At 45.1% G+C, this 19,127-nt stretch overlaps 1 protein-coding gene and 1 non-coding gene across 2 annotated transcripts in view; both read left to right on the plus strand.

The window, feature by feature from the left end:
- The window catches only part of Vps13c (vacuolar protein sorting 13 homolog C), a 170,179-nt gene that overhangs the window by 81,057 nt on the left and 69,995 nt on the right, over positions 1-19,127 (plus strand). The window contains exons 32-46 of the mRNA XM_023712656.1: positions 780-883; positions 1,443-1,610; positions 2,060-2,364; positions 4,473-4,620; positions 5,538-5,646; positions 7,852-7,985; positions 9,456-9,612; positions 10,863-10,942; positions 11,410-11,469; positions 12,204-12,363; positions 13,908-14,024; positions 14,929-15,032; positions 15,412-15,579; positions 17,019-17,323; positions 18,463-18,610. Of these exons, the coding sequence (XP_023568424.1) occupies positions 780-883; positions 1,443-1,610; positions 2,060-2,364; positions 4,473-4,620; positions 5,538-5,646; positions 7,852-7,985; positions 9,456-9,612; positions 10,863-10,942; positions 11,410-11,469; positions 12,204-12,363; positions 13,908-14,024; positions 14,929-15,032; positions 15,412-15,579; positions 17,019-17,323; positions 18,463-18,610 (2,267 nt within the window). The remainder of the gene's footprint in view (positions 1-779; positions 884-1,442; positions 1,611-2,059; positions 2,365-4,472; positions 4,621-5,537; positions 5,647-7,851; positions 7,986-9,455; positions 9,613-10,862; positions 10,943-11,409; positions 11,470-12,203; positions 12,364-13,907; positions 14,025-14,928; positions 15,033-15,411; positions 15,580-17,018; positions 17,324-18,462; positions 18,611-19,127) is intronic.
- LOC111816111 lies at positions 5,103-5,236 on the plus strand. The gene has a single exon (XR_002820617.1). It is a non-coding gene; the product is annotated as a small nucleolar RNA SNORA58 (small nucleolar RNA).

The following is a 19,127-nucleotide window of genomic DNA, read 5'->3' on the forward strand; positions in this document are numbered from 1 at the left end:
AGGCGCGCGGGTGCTGTGGCGCGCATGCGCGGGTGCTGAGGCGCGCACTGGTGCTCAGGCGCGCGGGTGCTGTAGTCCTGGCCGCAGGCTGCCTGGGAGGTGGGAGTATAGCAGTCAGGGCGGAGGCGCCAGCCGCGGAAGTGCCGGTGGAGAGCTCAGGGAGGCCACGCGTGTGCTTGCTCGCCCCGGCTTTTATCCCTGTTGCGTTCTCTGCCTGACTGTGGTTACGTGAGGGTGTGTTGCCGTTGCTCACGCATTGCTATGTTCAGCAAAACGGCTCTGCTCGAAAGCCAAGCTGTGAGCCCGCTCGGCTCTTCTGGGCCTGAGCGGCTGAAATGCATCTTGCTTGTCCCCTGGCCTTGTTTGTTGCCACTTTATCGTAATCTTCTGACGGTAACGATATGTTCAGTCTGTTTCATGAAATTCTTTCAGAGCTTAAAAACTAGAAATAGTGTTTTATTGTCCTTATCTGGCAGTGCTTCTGTGAGACTGAATTTGGTCTGTGGCCTTTGTAGTTTACATGTGCGTTATGGGTCTGAGGGAGAATGCTGTGCTAAATCCTGTTTATACTTGTGCTACAGGGTTGAAAATTCAAGTAATGTCGATGAACTTATAAGTTAGGTATTTATAGAATTATAAGATATCTGATGTTGCCGCTTATTGATCAGTTGGGAGTTCAGATGTTGCTAAATTAAAAAATAATTGCATCATACGATGGAAAAAAAATACCTTCGTCATTCCAGGTCTATAGCAATTATGTTAACATGTTTTGTTTTCAGGCCTCGATGCTTCCCTTTCTCTTCAGTCTAAGAAGCAATCGCTTTTTGCCAGACTGGAAAATATTATTGTAACAGATGTCAATCCTAAGACGGTTCATAAAAAAGTAAGTTGTACTAAATAAGTGCATTTTTTTGGTGCTTGCATGTAAGATTCAATTTTTTTTTTTTTTAATTTAGGACAGGGTGTACAGGGTGTTCAGGGTCTCACTACGAAGATCAGACTCATAGTGATCTTCCTGTTTACAGCCTCCCAAGTGCTAGGATTCCAGGCGCGCGCCACCACGCCCAGTCTCAGTTGCCTTTTCAGTAGACCCCAGGGGCAGAGCCAGCAAAGCAGGCTGATTCAATTTTAAAATAGTATATTTATAATTTAAATATGCTTCCTTAAAATGTTCCTTTTTTTTTTTTTTTTTTAGAAATCGTAGGTTTTATTATATTTATTTTTGTGGCTGGCTCAGCCCACCCTAGGGGCGGGGCTGGCACAGCATGTGGTGCCGGGGATCCAACTGTGATCCTTTCGCTTGCCCAAGCAGGTGTTTTACACGGCTGAGCTCTCTCGCTGGTCTGAGTTCGTTCTTTATAAAGATTTTAAGCCCTTTTCCAAGTAGTGTTTTATTTTGTCATTATTTTGGTAGAAAGAACATGTTCGTGTCTGTTTTCCAGGCTGTGTCCATAATGGGAAATGAAGTTTTTCGTTTTAACTTGGATTTGTACCCGGACGCCACAGAAGGGGACTCGTACACTGACGTGTCCAAGGTGGATGGGGTGGTGTCACTCAGTGTCGGCTGCATTCAGATCGTCTATCTTCATAAGTTCCTCATGTCGCTTTTGGTAAAGTCGCTGTTTACACACTAACTTTCAGCTTAGGCAATGAGTCTGACACTTAGACTTGCAAGTGTTGCACACCATGCATTTTAGGTGGTTTTGGTTTTGATTACACACGGTATTTACTTGCGAGGGTGAAGCAGATGTCTTTAGCACTTGAAGTTGGAATCATTTAATGCCTTCTATATAGGACTGGAGTTATTTGTGCAAGAGTAAATACTGAAGGTGCATTCTTGAAGACTAAATGATTGAGAGTGGTTTTTCTTCCTTCCCGGTCCTCAGCTGTGAGCTTGGGCCTCAGACGGCAGTCGGCCTGCAGAGGGCTTAGCAGTAACTCCTCGCTCGCTCTCACGTCCGGCTGCACCGAGAGTTAGGCGCAGAAGGCATCGGCTGTGGTGCGGCACCCCGCGCTGGCCATCTGTCTGAATTTCTCCATGTTTGCTTTGTGTCTGTAGAACTTCCTGAGCAGTTTCCAGGCAGCCAAAGCGGCCCTGAGCGCGGCCACTGCGCAGGCTGCAGAACGGGCCGCCACCCGCGTGAAGGGCCTGGCCCAGAGGAGCTCTCGCTTCTCGGTCCACGTTGACCTGAGAGCGCCAGTCGTGCTGATCCCGCAGTCGTCCACCTCTGCCAACGTGGTCGTGGTGGATCTCGGCCTAATCAGAGTGCAGAACCGGTTCCTTCTTGTGGCTGGTGAAGACACCGCGAATCCTCCCGTGCTCGACAGAATGCACGTGCAGCTCACGGAGCTGAAGCTTTCAAGGTTTGTGATGTCCGCGGTTACAGATTGAAGTACTGGGTTGCTTTTTTCTTTCCTTTTTGTTTTGAATGTATTTAGTACAGAATCTACAGAGTCTCATTACACAGATTGGACTCGCAGTGATTCTCCTGTTTTTGGCCTCCCAAGCGCTGGGATTGCAGGCGTGCCACCATGCCCAGTCCCAGTCTCAGTTGCCCAGTGTGCCCTGGCGGCAGGGGATCGAACCCCTGGCTCCTGTGTCTGCCTAAGCAGGCACTTTAATCCGCAGAGCTACCTGCCTGGCCAGGATTACTGTTTTTCTGTGACACTTTATCACCATTCAAGTTCCTGCTCAGCGTATTTCTGTCTCACCATTGTTTTCATCCGCCCTTTATTTTGAAAGTTTCCTGGCGGGGGCGAAAATGAGTATACATGTGCATGTTTCTCCTAGATTCATCAGCCTGTTATATAGCTGTTGTAATTTATTTACATCGGTATTATAAAAGGCAGTTTTTGCTGAACCTAATGGTCCATAAATATTTTAGCACGTGTGTCCTATAAACAAAGAAATTCATTCTCTTACGTTAACTAAAATGTATTTGCTGAATTCTGGAAGTTTAGTATCAGCGTAACCTTGTCTCATGTGCAGTCTGCACTGAGGAGGTAGCAGCAGCTGCGGTGACGCTGTGTGTGGTGATTTCCCTCCCGTCCAGAATCACTCAGGGCGTCTTTGTCCTCGTACTGAGGGGGGTGTGTCCTGATGGCTGCCAGCGTAGCTCTTCTGCCTTCCTCTGTCGCTTACGATGATGCTGGCTTTGAGAGGTACAGTCTGGCTGTTCCGTGAAACAGCTCTTAGTCATTTGAGCATTTCTTCCTGCGGTTTGATTGGTCTCAGGTGTTTTTGGCCTGAAAGCCGTGTAAGCGGTAACCTTAGTGCTCACACTGACGTATGGAGGCACAAAAAGATTTAAAGCTCATGACCTATTGCATCCAAAGTGACTTAACTATTTATACTAAAAAAGCAGTGCTTTGTAAGACAGGATCAGAGAATAACCCTGGAGAATAGCTTTATAGGACACGTGGTTTGCTGCTGTTTCCTTACTGTCGTTTCCCTTGGTCTCCATACCAATGAATGCAGTCGTGCATCACCGCACGGTGGGGATACCCATGAGGGATGCACTGCAGGCTGCGTTGTCGTTGTGTGAGGGCCGGGGAGACAGCTCAGCAGCGCAAGCACCTGCCTGGCGAGCACTAGGTCCCGAGCTCGACCCTGGCACCAAAAGCGAAGAAAGATTGTTGAGTGAACGTCCCAGTGCGCACTCGCAGACGCCTTGTGAGTGGAGGCCCGTCACTCGATGTGGTCAGTTGCCGTCAGGATCCACAGCCAGGAAGAGATGAGGAGGCTCTTGGGAGTGGAATACAACAAATTGTTAAATTTTGTTTTGTAAGTAGAGGGAATATATTCTAATGTAGTAAAAGTATAATACATAAACAAATCATACAGTAATGTATGATCAAGAATTAAATCTACAGGAGGGGTCTTTGTTTTTTTTTTTTTTTTTACTGGGGATTGAACTGAGGACCCTGAGCTTGCCAGGCAGGTGCTTATGCCACTGAGCCGTCTCCCCAGCCCGTGTCTGCATGGTCTTACATGCTGGAGTTCTATGCGATTGCTGTGCAGTGGGCGTACTCACAGCAGGACCGCTCCAGCTCCACACGTCGTGCTTGCACAACCACTTCCTGCAGCTATGACCTCTCTGCACTCTAGTGTTGTGGAGATGTTGCGGTGCTCATGGTCCACTGTAACCATGTCTTTGAACAACTATTTGGCGATTCCAACTGTAGTAGTCCTGAAGGAGCAGTTTGATAATTTTTTGTCCATCTTCAACAGTGTGAATTTCTTTTTAAAATGTGTTCAGTTTTTCATGTACTGTTCAAAGGAAGAAATTTTCTTAATAGTTCATGGCTTATGACATATATTAATCTGTCCCTCCTTGTGGATCGTAAGTAATTATAATTCAGCTTTGAACACATTCAAAGCAGGGCTTAGGCAGGTGACTGCTTGGCTTGGCTGTTTTGAAAGTCCGTTCCCACCGCACATGGACATGCCTGGTGTTTCTGTTCTCCTTCAGGACGGTGATCCAGCCAGGTACCTCCCATCCTGATATTCAGCTGTTACACCCGATTAATTTGGAGATCTTTGTAAATCGGAATCTGGCTGCAGATTGGTACCATAAGGTGCCTGTCGTGGAAATCAAAGGATGTCTTGATACAATGAATGTAAGTGCGTGAGTGGGGAAAGCCCTTCACGACTGGAATGTTAAGTCCTGAAGACTTTCTTGGTATGAGTCCCCATGAAAGGCATGCTGTTCTACAGAACGGTGTAAGAGTTTCAGGAAGACGTATTTCAGTTAAGTCATTGTCTATTTCAGTGCAATTTAATCTTCAGGTAAGTCTTATTTAGCTTTTAAATTTTCTAAACATACTCTCAGATTGAGACCTGTGTGCACATGGTTATCATAGTTCCCCTTACGCTCTGTGTTGTAGCACACTTCATTTTTAGGGTTACCTAAGTAGCACCTCTAAGCTGGTTACAGCATTGAGAGAAGTGCTGGTTCTTAACTCAAGAAAACCATTTTGTTTCACATGAATTATGTTTTTTTTTTTTTTTTTTAAATGAATGGGTGAATTTGCGGAACAGTCATTTAAAAAAAAATCAGATCTCTAATTGTAATTGCCTTTCCGTAATGATAATGTAAGTTGGGCATGCATGTAGACCTTGCCCGGCTCTCTGTGGCCAGCCAAGGGGGACAGTGTGTGCCAGAGCGATGTGGAGCTCCTGCCAGCTCTGGCCGGCCGAACCCATGGCCGGGGGTCCCACAGGGCTCCGACATTGTCCTCTGCTCGCCCCGTCCCCACGCTGGGAAGAGTGGCTATGACTCTGCTCTCTGTGTCTGCCCTAGGAAATAAAACAAGAAGAAGAGGATGTAAGTTAAGATGGTGATTTTTACAATGTTGACTTACATTATTTCCCTTGTTATCTTTGAGAAAAAAGCATGAAATAAGCAGTGAACACAAAGGTAGTGATAAGGTAGCTTTTCAGTAATGTTAGGGCTCTTTTGTCCTTCAGGCTTGGCTTCTGTATTAAATTGTTTCATTTTAAAATGAAATATATCATTTTTAACAATATTTCACAGGTTAATCTAAATGAAGAAGATGTCAATGTCTTGTTTAGAGTACTCACGGAGAATCTTGGTGAAGCTCCTGACGACTTAGATAAAGTGAAGCCAAGAGAGCCTGAGACAGGTGAGAGGCTTGCAGTAGGTGGCGATGTGATGCATCTGCTGTACAGTGTGGTCGACAGCACAGCGACGCTGAGCGTTCTTTGTTGGGTGGTCCTGCACATTCAGCCCAGCGTGTGGGGTATTAGATACACACAGTCGCTGGGCTACGTCTGCAGCTCAGCCAGAGAACGTGAGGTAAGCAGGTACGTATGTGCTAGCCGAGGTTTGCATTTCCAAGGAAACGAACAAAGTACTGCCACCTCTATGTGTGGCTGCGGGGCAGGCTGGTATGTGCCCGCTGTCCCCGCACTGGCAGGCTGAGGCTGGAGACGTGGCATGAGTTCCAGCTGGGCCGCCTGGTGAGCTCAAGGCCAGCCTGGACTACAGAGAGAGACCCTGTCTAAGAAAATGAAAACAAAAGCAAACAGCACATTGTGCTTAAAGCTGCTTGACTCTTATTAGTTAAGCAGTTACTGTGAAGGGTGGCCATTAGTTGTGGAGTCCTAGAATAATTATTAAGTTTGCATATTGAGTTGGCAGTAAGCTGTGCTAGCATACTCCATGCATATGATTTTTTAAATTAGGTGATAAACTATCACTCTTCCCAAAGATACTGAACATTATATTGTAGTAACAATGTAAACAAATTTAAATGTTCAGTTCTGGCCCTTTTGACTCAACCACTACACATATTTTTCAAGCTGAGGTGTGTGTGTTCTATACAGTGTCTCATGCACATAGACATTGCTGTAATCTTTAACTCTTTTCAAACAGCATCTGCGTTTGTAAACTTCGTGTTCTTCCTGAGATGTCAGTATCTCATGTGCCTCTCTTTATCTGTTGGTATGCTACATATGGGCTGTCTTCGTCTTGTTTTGGTAGTACTGAAGGTTGAGCCTGCTGGGGGTGTACACGGACCTACCTTCTCCAGCCCTTTAAAGTTTTCACATTGGGTCTTGCTGTGTTGCTTGGTTGTCCAGGCTGGGTTTGAACTTGCAGTCCTCTCCCAGAGTGCTGAGGTGACGGGCATGTGCTGCCGTACCTGGCTTCTTTCGTTCTTTTTAATGTCTGCCTGCTATTAGAACCTCTTGAGGTATGAATCATTTCTTTAGCAAGTCTGTACTGGCAGAAATTTCAGACTTGCAGTGTTTCATTTTTACCATGTTGCACTGAATTTACGCATGTACTCGTAGATCCGTGAGGAAATGCCAGTGAAATGCTCTGCTGTCTTTAGTTATTTAAATTCATAAGTAGTTAAATAAAAGTATAATGAAATGATATAAAAATTTAACAGATCTTGCTGATTGCCCAAAGAACTTGTACTAGCTTTGCACTCCTGCTGGATGGCTTTTCTTTGTCTTTCTAACACAAGTACAGTATCAGATTTAAAAAAGATATGTTGCCCATGTTATAAGTGAACATAGTATTTCACTGTTTCTCTCACTGTTTCTCCTGTGACATACGTGGACACAGGTCTTGTGTATGAGTTGGTGAGTGCACATGGTGACTCACTGTGTCCTCTCCGTGAGCGAGGTACCGCGTCTCGCAGGGTCCCTGATGTTCCCCACCCCCAGAGGTCACTGCATTCTCGCTTGTCCTACGGCGGGGAGCTCCATATCTTCTCGGATTTTGTGTGGCATCAGAGTCACAGGGGCCAACTCCTTTGGGGAATGTCTTCTGTGGGAGGAGGCCCCTCAGCTCTGCCTGGACGGCACCTCCTCTCAGGCCCTCCTGTGCTACGCCGTGTTCTGTGAGTCCTAGAGTCAGTTAATATTTGCCCACTCTGGGGGAGTCGGTGTGGCTGCCTTTCTGCTTCTCTGCCCAGTGGTCGGTCAGTCGGTCGGTCCATTAGTCACTGAGAGTTGAACTCAGGTCCTTGTTCTGAGCAGCACACCCCCCACCCTTTTAATATTTTATCTATTTTTTTGAGACCTAGTCACTACCCCTGAGTCACTAAATTCCCCACACTGGGCGTGAACTTGCCTTTCTCCTGCCTCAGCGCCCCAGAGTGCCGGGGCTACAGGTGTGTGCCCCTCTACCAAGTCCTTTGTTTACATTTGAATGTGTCAATGTGTCTTGTACTAAACTATGAGTTTCCGGAGGGTCAGAAGGTTATTGGCTTATTAATTTTTGGTACCATGACTGGGACCAGAGCACTTACACATCTTAGTATTTGTGTAAGAAATATGTGCATAGAAGTGAATGAATTTCTTTTAAATGTCTGTAGGTGAAGTGAAAAATTCCCCTGAAATCTCTATATCCCAGAGTTTACAAGCCTCAAAGGACACTTTAAGAGCTGAAAGAGAAGAAATTAGATCTGTAGACATCATTAATGTATTGCTGAATTTTGAAATTAAAGAGGTAGGTAATTGTTATGTTTTTGTAAAGGGAGGTAAATTAATGGATATTTAGAATTATGTGTATTAAAATAAGCTTGCAGGTAATTCATATGGTTGGAAAAAATTCTAGGCAGTCTATTTACATGTAATGATGATTAAAAATTGAGAGTTTAAGGAAGAATTTTGTTTGGGGGAAGCTGGTTTCCTGTAAGTTCCTTTTTATGATTATGGGACAGCTGGAATGTGCCTGACTTCACAATTTTTATCATCTAAGAATAGCAGGAAAGGTAAATAGTGGTTGCAAAATCCTTTACGAATGTTAGAAGTTGTAAAGAGAATAAAATCTACCCGGTGTCTACATTGGCTACATCACATTACTCGCATAGGATTGTACTAAGTGAATGTGCGCCCCATGTACAGATAGCTGAGGGAGAAACAGGTGGGTTCCCCATGTTTTTGCACACATTCAGTGCGTGTTCATGGCATGTGATGGGCACCAAGTCACACAGCTCCAAGCTCTGGAGTAGTCGTTTCCCGTTGAAGATGTGGTGGGGTGGTTTCTGTTGGAGCCTGTGCTGTTGGTGTAGAGAGGGTATGTTTAAGCAGACGGAGGTGGCCGGAAGTGTTAACTTCAGTTGATGTTTTAAAAGAGCAATAGTAAGTAATCTGAGAAAAGGAAACCAGAAAGGGGCTGGGGCAGGATGGATTCGGACGCATGAAGTAGTGAGTGAACAAGCACTGCGGTTACAGGGCCCACAAGGAGCTCTCTCCGAAGTCCTGTCCTCATTGCATAATTGTGTAAAGGTTGTGCCCTTTGTCTGAGCTATGGGCTCTGTGTTTGCATTGTAGTTAGATTTTTTTTTTTTTAGTGTATTTGGTACAGGGTCTCACTATGCAGCTCGGACTCGTAGTGATCCTCCTGTTTTCAGCCTCCCCAGCACAGGGATTACAGGTGTGTGCCACCGTGCCTGGACTTGATGGCCGGCCCAGTGCACCCAGGCATGTGGTTCTGGGGGTTGAACCCCTGATCCCTGTGCTCGCCTCAGCAGGCACTTAGTCTACTGAGCTATCTTGTCGGCCCTTGAAACTAGATTCTTGATTGTTAGATGTTCAATATTTTTTCTATAAAATATCCAACTTACTGAAGATTTTAAGCTTGGTAATTGAAAGATTGACAGGTAATCATTGTTTTGGCAGGTATGTAATTAATATATGTAGACGGAAAACCCATCAGTCCATTTCAGTCATTGGTAATAGTTGTCATGATAGTTTCCTTCCCAGGACGGCGTGTGGGGAGGAGAAAAGCACTAGGGAGGAGTGGTGGCGCTTCAGGTGGAGTGAGCACAGATGTGTCCCAGGCAGCGAGGGAGGCAGCCTGCAGTCCCCAGCGGAGGGGGACATTTTCACACTGTGAACCTTGCAGGTCCGTCGCTCTTACCATTAATTGCTCGTGTATTGGTGAAGTAGTTGTAACGCTGGTACATTCTTGTAGGTTGTGGTTACGCTGATGAGAAAAGCAGGAAAGGCTGGTAGGCCGCTGCTTGTGCTCAACGTCCTGCAGCTGGGAGCGGAAGCGCGAGCCCGACCCTACGACCTGACTGCCGAAGCCCGTCTGCAGCAGATCCGCGCGCAGTGCTTGGACTTCTCTGGTCAGTGAGTCGTCGCGAGGCAGGGGGGTCTCTTGGTCACCGCTGAACATTGGCGTCGCTATAATTATTTAGATTAAGCATATTGGTACGAAGAATTTGATGGTTTAAAAATTTACCATCTTACATAGTTATTCGTATATACCACGTAGTGTAAAGTAGAGCATTTCTGGAAAAAAGAGCTGTGTGTCTTCACGGTGTGTAACCCTAAAGTACCTACAGGAGGCAGCTTTTCCTGGAACTCAGCAGTGAGAACTGGTACATCAGGAAACCTGGGCCAGGTACACACGGGACCTACTCGGTGCAGTTGAGTCCATTTTTACTTTAAAGTCACATGGATTTTAAAATTTGTTCTTATAGCACTGTGCTTATGAAAAATGAAATTTCAGCAATATAGAAGTTTACAGACGGAAAAATTTCACACAGTGGGGAAATTTATTTTCCCTCAAGTAAAAACTAAATTTTTATTTGGTAAGTTTCTTAGATCTTTGAATCCGTTTTCTCTTTAAATTTGAACTTATTAGTGCATGTGTGTGGTGCCTAGTGTTGTCCGCCTGCTGTAGAGTCGGTCCAGTTACACACCTTTGTTCCTTTGTTACCCCCATCCTCGATCTGCTCCCCTCCTGTGACCCATCATTATTCTGCTCTTTATTTTTATTCTGGGTTTCGCATGTAAGAGAAATGATGTGATATGAACCAACCTTTAAAGTTTCTGGACCTTTAAAGTTCATTAGAAAGCTGTGGAACAGCTTTAAAAAACAGGCTTGTACCTGGTATGGTGGCATGTGCCTGTGATCCCTGCACTTGAGAGGCTGAGGCAGGAGAATCACTGAGTTCAAGGCCATCCTGCGCTACATAAGTGAGTTCAGGGCCAGCCCACACTATATAGTGAGACGCTGTCTCAAAACAAAACACAAACAACAAAACACCCAAAGAGAACAAGCTTGTGTTGAGAGTAATCCCTACTTTATGTATTTTTTAGCTTTGTTCTTTATAGCCTGTTATCTGTGATTTTTTCAAATGAGTGTAATACTTGCAGTATAACTAGTGTAATACTGGTTACGATTGACTGGCGCTGGGTTTGGTTGTTTATACAGAGTCTCTTTTTAAAGCCAGGCTCTTGAGGCCTGATTTCTGTACAGTATAAATAATGCATATGCTGGTGTAGAATTCTGAGTGTTGATAAGCACACGCTCTCGGAGCCTGCTCTTGCCTCTGGTGAGACGCTGACCAGCCTGCTCTCTCGCCCCCAGACTCGGGAGGAGGCCCTCTGCACCTCGTGAGCTCCTCTCACGCGACCGAAGAGCCGCTCCTGAGGATGGCCCTGACCAAGGTACCGGCTTTCCTCTTCCTGTGCGCGTACGCAGAGTCACGTCTGCTCCCTTCGTAGTTAGTGTCCCGGTTTCCTCCCCTCAAAGCGTCTGTTCTTTACACTTGGGTGCTTGTGGTGACGTGTGGAGGCGCCTGCGTGCTTAGCCTGCTGGCTCTCCTGGGTGTGGGCGAGTGGAGACCGCGAGGCTCTGCTGTGCCCTGGAGCACGGCGCGTTGTCGTTGGCCGCAGACGCGCTCTCCCTACTGTAGATCTGTCCGTTAGCATTTCTCCAGATAGTTTCTTCATCTGTAGGATGTGAAGTGTGGTTATGTGGTCAGGTTTTTTTTTTTTATTGTATTCTTTACCTATAAGAAATATGTTTTATGGTGTTTGCATAGCATGCTTTCAGAAGTAAAAAATATGTATGTATACAGTGAACGAAATTTTAGTGTTTGTAATCCTGTGGTTTAATTATGCACTATCTGTAGGCTGACTGCGATGGACCAGAATTTAAAACTGTTCACGAGAATACCAAACAGAGACTAAAAGTGAGTTTTTAATGATTAAGTGCAGCTCCATAGCCGTTTCCAGTTGTAAAGTTGTTCTGAAATTAGAATAGTGTGAAAATAATAATAGATTTAATTTTGTAGATACGACAAGTGGATATAGAAATCCACTGGGGATATAGCTCAGCAGCACAGTGCCTGCCTGGCAAGTGTGAGGTCCTGACTTCAATTTCTGTACTGAAAAGAAAAGGAAAAAGAAACAATTGAAATGCACTTTTTATAAAAATTGATTTTGAGTGGTAAAAAGATTACTTGTTTCTGAGAGGTAAATTTCTCATTACTTACATAACAAATGTATCATGGGATAACAGATAATGTACTTTTAAGGGAATTCTGCTCACTTTACTCCACCGTAGTTGTTTGGCCTGATATTGATTAAGCATTAAATATTAGCCCTGAGTATTGGTTTTAGGATTAAGGACATTGCATTCCCTTTGCACAAGTGTAATCAGTGTCAGGCCGCTTCCTGTGTCTCTACTTAAAACTCAGATCCTGTTGAAGGTAGAGTTTTGTATGCAGGAGTGGGAAGAGTGCTGACTTACTGCATGATTAGGATTAACACTGTTGTATCGTTTCTAAGAATTGATGCTGATAATTGTTGTTCATTCTTTCTAAAGGCGCTTGATTGAGCTCTTCTTGCGCTAGTTGTATATGTTGAAACTAAACGTAAACATGTTGGCACGTCTGACTGCCTCTCTAATTGTTCATTATTTTAGGTTTCGTTTTCATCCTTGGACTTAGTCCTCCACTTGGAAGCTTTGCTTTCCCTTATGGATTTTTGGTCATCGGCAGTTCCGTCCTCCAAGTCTGCTTTTCAGAAGGAATCTGAGCTGAAACCACTTGTGGCCGAGTCCAGAAGTATTGCCACCAAAGCCGGTATTCGTTTTTGAGTAATGGTCTAATGTTTTCTCTCAAGTAATAGCTTAATGTATTTTAAGCTAACAGGATATTGATCCTCTTGATGTCATACCTGATCTGACATTTAAGTTAACTTCAAAGGAAGGTTAAGTGTTTCCTTATAGGATTATATGTCAACTTACTCTGAAGGGTTTTAAATAAATAGTTTGATCATCTGTGTACCTTTTACTTTACTGTCTAAACAGCATCTGCTTTGCATTGACATCTCTGCGTTCTTCAGTGCAGCAAAGATGAGAAAGGAAGTTAATTATAGGCGCTGTCGGGCAGAGTGCTAAGACCCTGTTACGCTCAGCCCTGTCTGCAAGCTCTGTGGACAGCAAAGGGCCCTTATGGAAGAGGCCTGCCCTGGCTCTGTTCTAAGCAGACGCGTGCTCCTGCTGTGCCCAGATGGGGGCGAGGTCCCTAGGCCGGCATCGCGAGCTGTGAGAGTTAGCTGCGCAGCGTCTGTAGTGAACGCACTGTGCGTCGCCGGGGTCTGTAGTGCCGTCGCATCTGGGAATGAACTCGGGTCGTCTTGCGTGCCAGGAAGGCGCTGTGCCACTGAGCTGTGCCCAGCCAGGCAGATGTGATTTTTTAAACCTTGGAACATAGCACTTTGTTCTAAACTAGAGCAACAGAGTTTTACCCTTTTTATTTTTTAAAATTTTATTTATTTTACCCTTTTTATTATTAATGTGCTTGCCATAGTAGTGCAGTGTGTTTAGAGGTAATATCGTTAACACCCTTCTGTTATGTAATGTGTATGTACACTACATAGGAAAACAGCTGAATACGTGAAAATACATGCTTAAAATTATGGTAACTTGAAAGCAACATTACTTAAAAAAATGCAGTCTTGTGGGTTTGCTGTGCGATTGGTCGTCCTGGTTTGGTGACACATGTTTGATATTAGGGAAGAACAACTCGTTACCATAGTGGGGATTAATGCCTAATGCTTACGCTCACAATTTGCAGGCTGATCGGGAGGGCCTTTAATAAAGAACTGTAGTCCTTTATATTCAAATCCTGTTGAATTTATTTAGAGTTCTGGATGGAGCCGTAACATACATTCTAGTACAACTAGATTGCTTCCATAGCTCAATAACATGTGTTGTGCCATAGTGAATGGTGTGAATTGTGCTAACAGAACGTCACGTTTCAGTTCTGTATTATTGCTTTGATAAAATGTATGACGTGACAGATTTTAAAATCAAAATTTTGGACTAATAGAATTCTCAAATTTTGATTTAAAGGATTTTTACTCTATTATGTGGCAAAGATCACCATCAGGGTGTTAATAGTTGGGCTGAATCTTAATTTGAAGGGTAGCTGCTGTTTTTGTTTGGTTGACATTTGAAAGTTGACTCACAGTTCACATTATCCTGTGGAGCGCTCCCTGCAGTTCCCTGCCTGCAGGGCGCCTTGCCGGCCAGGTCGTCTGCTGCGCTCATCATCTGGGCTCCGCAGGCGCAGTTTCTGTTGTCTCTGTTCTCACATTCTCTGTCATCCGTTATCTCTTTCAGTACCTAGCACGGTTGCTAAAGAGGATGTGTTCGAGTTAAAAGTCACAGCGGAGTTGGACGCTTTTAACGTCTTCATTTGTGATCAGAAGTGTGCTATAGCCGACATTAAAATACACGGTGAGTGATTATTCCGTGGTGTAGGTCTTTCTGTTTCTTCACATGAACATCCAGGAAAAGTGAGCGTGGGTAGCATGAATTTCTTACAGGTCATGTTGTATTGTTTATTTACACTGAAGACTAAAGCAACTTGTGTACACGTATATTTGGAAATGTTGGTAGCAAATTTATTGTAATTCTTTACTGAGTTGAGACATTCTATGTTTTAAAAAAAATTCCAGAGTATATCTGAGGCTTAATCTGTTAGTGTACTTGTATTTTCAGAGTAACTTTAAACTGAGAATTGAGTATCATGACAACAGGTTTCAAAATGTTAAAAAAAATAATTGCCTTACATCTTTGCCTGCTTGGCCTGTGCAGCAGAGGCACAGAGTTTCTGAAAGGCATCGTGGGAGCTTTTCCTCTTAGCAGCTCCACGGAAGGGTGAAGCAGCCCCCTCTTCCCACTTCTCCTTCCCCTTCCCTTTTCCCTTCCCCTTCCTATTCTCCTCCTCACTCCCCTCCCTCTTCCCCTCCCCCTATGGGATTGAATCCAGATGTGGTATTGAGCTGCTCTCAGTCTGTCTCTTAAACTTTTTATAATTGTGAGCTAGGGTCTCCTTAAGTTGCTAAATTGCCCTGGTGGGGCTTGAACTTGGGATCCCCCGACTCAGCTCCCTGGAGTTCTGGGGTTACGGGCCGCCGCCAGCAGATCTCGCGTTTGTATTTTTTTAAACTCACAACTTTTATGTGTGAGCTGCATGCAGTGGCTGGAGGTGCTGTGACCTTGGATGTTGGTGTTGTCAGTATGTCTGATGATAGCATTTATTCACTCTGCCTGTTGGGAGTATGCTACTGAACGTCAGCACTATTAAACTGACTCACGCAGGCAGAGTGAACCTTTGTAAAAGTCTGGCCTCCCGCAGGGATGGGCGCCTCGGTTTCTGTGAAGCCAAAACAGACGGATGTGTTCGCCAGACTTCAGAACATCATCGTTACAAATGCTGATTCACTGTCCATTCACAAAAAGGTAATTTAAAATCGATCACTCGCGTTCTCCTGTTCTTTGTGTTTGCGATGCTGCTTCGCTGTCCTGTGGGCGTTCGTTAGTCTCCCACGAAGCCTTCTCTACGGAGAGAGAGGAAGATGGTAACCGTGTGCTTTCGTGTCGCGTGCGCACGAAGCCTTGCGTATCCTCCTGGAAGTGCAGTGCTGGGTCAGGGTTGCCTTTAGAGAGGGTTCTTTCGGAGGTCGCCAGAAGGGGTTCTCAAGTATGTTTTAGCTGATACTGTTTAGGGTTCAGTCTGGCTGCTGCTTCTTACCGGAAGGGTTCTCTGGTGCGGACACTTAGGGTAGAGAGCAGAAGGGCCTGCGGCCCTCCCTGTGAAAGCTGGGGTCTCGTTCTTCAGGCTGTCTCCATCCTGGGAGAGGAAGTCTTCAGGTTCCAGATGACTCTCTACCCGGACGCCACGGCGGGAGAGGCCTACGCCGACGTGGCCAACGTGGATGGCAGTCTTAGTTTCAAAGTGGGCTGTATCCAGATTGTTTATGTTCATAAATTCTTCATGTCTCTTTTGGTAAGTTTGTTTTAATTATATTGATTTCTCATCGAGGCCTAAATAGTTTGCCTGTGCACGTGAACCCACAGTAGAGATCTTCCCAGAGCGCTGTTGTAGACACCCCATGCTGGCCAGGTTACCACAGTCAGAGAGACCCTTAGATGATGGTTAACTAAGTGACTTTGAAAAGTTCATTATTTTTGGGTACACAAGCTGTCATTCTCTGGCATTTTCTTAGTTCTCTACTTTACAAGTACTTTTTATTTTTTAATTTGGGACTTTGTAGTAGTACTTGCTTATGGAAATGCCCTTAAAGATGTTGAGCTAGAATAATTTTTAAAGAAAGCTCACCAGGTATCTGAAGAGCTAATATTGGAACTTACAGCTTTTACTTACCTTTGTGATCAGTAAAGCTATAGAATTCCTTTGTTAGGCTCAAGGGAGGCCTGTGCTGAGAAGCTCAGGCCTGCTCCTGCCGCCTCCTCGCAGCAGGGCTGCCCAGCAAGGCTTGGCTTACCTAGAAAGTAAGTTATTTTGGGAGAAGAGGAAGAAAATGAATCCTTTGTATTGTTAATGGATGGTCATTAAGACCATTGTCTTAAGAGTAATTGCTTCTTCATTGGGAAAAATCTCTTTTTAGTTGCAAGGAGATGAAGTCCATCCTGCTATAAAGAACGCTGGATTCTGACTCAGGACGCCAGGGCAGTAGGCAGTTAGCCATTTTTGCCCATTCTTTTTTTATAATTTTAGGGAAGGATCTACAGGGTGTTCAGGGTCTCACTACTAGATCAGACTCATAGCCATTCTCCTGTTTACAGCCTCCCAAGAGCTGGGATTTCAGGTGCGCCACCACACCCTGTCTCAGTTGCCATCTCTGTGCCCTGGGGGCTGGCTGGGCAGGCCTGGGGATCGAACTCCCGGCCCCTGCACCTACTTGCAGGCGCTTTAATCCGTTGAGCTATTTAGCCGGCCCAGTTTTTGCCTATTCTTGTATGGTATATTTTAAAACATATTCTCAGTAAAAGCTTCCACAAACTTAGTTTCTAAGAGTAAAGTTTATTCACTGTGACCTAGCGGTGCAGAATAGATCCCACTGTTGGAGAGATAAAGGAATGGGAGCATTCCTTTCATTTGTATTTGCATGTAGAATAATGAATAGTCATTAATAGAAAGGATTTTAAAAAGCCGTTAACAAAATTTTGACATAAAATTAATTGTAAAAATATATAAATGAAACTTAAAGAATCTTTCCTTCCTGGTGGTGGCTGTTGTTAATAGCTCAGAGTGTGTGTTTCTGGGCTTTATTCTTCTCCACATAGGCAATCATGAATAATCTCTTTCATGTTACCGCACTTATTTAATTGGTACTTTTGCAGTACATATTTTTGAATGTATTTTCCTTTGGAGAATAAATGTCTTTTGGGGGGAGCTCTTTCACCTTCAGTCTCATCCAACAGAATTTCCTCAACAACTTCCAAACTGCCAAGGAAGCCCTGAGCACGGCCACAGCGCAGGCTGCGGAGAGAGCCGCCTCCAGCGTGAAGGACTTGGCCCAGAAGAGCTTCCGCCTGCGCGTGGACGTGGACCTGAAGGCTCCGGTCGTCGTTATCCCTCAGTCCTCAGCCTCGCCCAACGCTGTTGTAGCGGATCTGGGCTTCGTCAGAGTGGAGAACAGCTTCAGCTTGCTTCCTGTGGAACATTACTCTCTTCCCCCCGTCACTGATGAGATGACAGTACAACTCACTGAGCTGAAGCTGTCCAGGTAAAAATACCTGCTCTAGCCGTGCAGAATATACTGGATGGAGAAGGTTTTTAAAAATTTTTTTTATAGGTTAAAATAGTGATTTGTGACTCTTATTCTTTGTTGTAATTATGAAACCTTGATGATTGTGTTTGGTCAGTTGTCAAGAGTGGTGTACTTTATAGTATGTGTATTTTGTGTTCCTAAACATAGAATGTTATTTTCCATTTTATAAAATTCATGTGCTAAAAAAAATGGCAGCTCAGTAGCTGGGCATGGTGGTCCTCTCCTGTGTCCCGGCAGCCTCAGTGCCTAGAGCAGAGTCTCTTGAGCTTCCGAGTCAGGGCCACCCTCGGGGACATGGCAAGAGCCTGTCTCAAAGTAAGGAACAAAGAGAACATGCATGGTGTGTGCGGCTTTGCTTCCAGATACGCACTTACTTAGCTTGCTCGTAGCTTGCTCCTTTTTTGTAAGTGGGAGAAAACTCCCCAGATGCAGTAGGATGTAGCGTGCTAGGTGAGGCGTTCGGAGGATGCTGAGTCCAGAAGAGCGCGTGCTGGCCTGGTAGTGGCAGGAGGGCTTCCTTCCTCGTATGGGTGGGTGCTGGCGGGACACCCACCAGCCCGAGGTGGCTGTCCAGGTGGTCGCCTTTAGACTGGGCGAGTCTTTCCGCTTGAGTCTGGAAGAGCAATAACCTGCTGCGGCCGAGCCGAGCGTCGGTCGCTTTACTTCTTTCCGCAGGGTGTAGCACTTGCTTGCGAGATACTGCGCTAGTCGCCGTATCGTGCGTTTTTTGTGAGACATAGTAAGTGATAGAGTCATAATTTCTGGAAATTACATCTTCTTGATAATGGCATGTAAGCTTCATTCTGATTTACACTGATTTATTAAAAGAAGTATGTCCTAAAAGAGTTCTGATAGTAGCTTTTAAGTGTTTTGGAGGGTGCCATGTGGCAACTTTACTCAGTGTCGGAGTCCTCATTTTAAGTGTAAATTAAAAAAAATATATATATAGGGGGCCGGGGAGATGGCTCAGTGGAATAAGCGCTTCCCTGGCAAGCACAAGGGCCTGAGTTCAATCCCCGGTTCCGCAAAAAAAAAAAAATCTATCTATCTATCTATGTATATATATAGGTATATAATTTTGTTTTTCCTCTCAGAACTACTTTGCAGGCTGACTTGCCACAGCTTGATATTGAAATTTTAAAACCAGTCAACATGCATTTGTCTATACAACGAAATTTATCAGCAACATGGTATACACAAATTCCAGGAGTAGAGATCAAAGGAAAACTCAAGCCCATGCAGGTACGTAAGTCCCGTTAGACAGGCGGGCATGGCTAGCAGACCTTCGTGGCTGGTCCTGGTTCAGCACTCCCGTAGTGAAAGGGCTGCCTTGTTAGCTGCAAATGAGACTGTCCTTCTGTTGCACTTGCATTTCATTTTAATTAGCAACATGATAAAGATAGCAAAAATTTTGAAAGAGCTGGGCATGGTGGTCCTCTCCTGTGTCCCGGCAGCCTCAGTGCCTAGAGCAGAGTCTCTTGAGCTTCCGAGTCAGGGCCACCCTCGGGGACATGGCAAGAGCCTGTCTCAAAGTAAGGAACAAAGAGAACATGCATGGTGTGTGCGGCTTTGCTTCCAGATACGCACTTACTTAGCTTGCTCGTAGCTTGCTCCTTTTTTGTAAGTGGGAGAAAACTCCCCAGATGCAGTAGGATGTAGCGTGCTAGGTGAGGCGTTCGGAGGATGCTGAGTCCAGAAGAGCGCGTGCTGGCCTGGTAGTGGCAGGAGGGCTTCCTTCCTCGTATGGGTGGGTGCTGGC

This window comes from Octodon degus, unplaced genomic scaffold (genome assembly GCF_000260255.1).
Source record: "Octodon degus isolate 3935 unplaced genomic scaffold, OctDeg1.0 scaffold00026, whole genome shotgun sequence".
NCBI lineage: Eukaryota > Metazoa > Chordata > Mammalia > Rodentia > Octodontidae > Octodon > Octodon degus.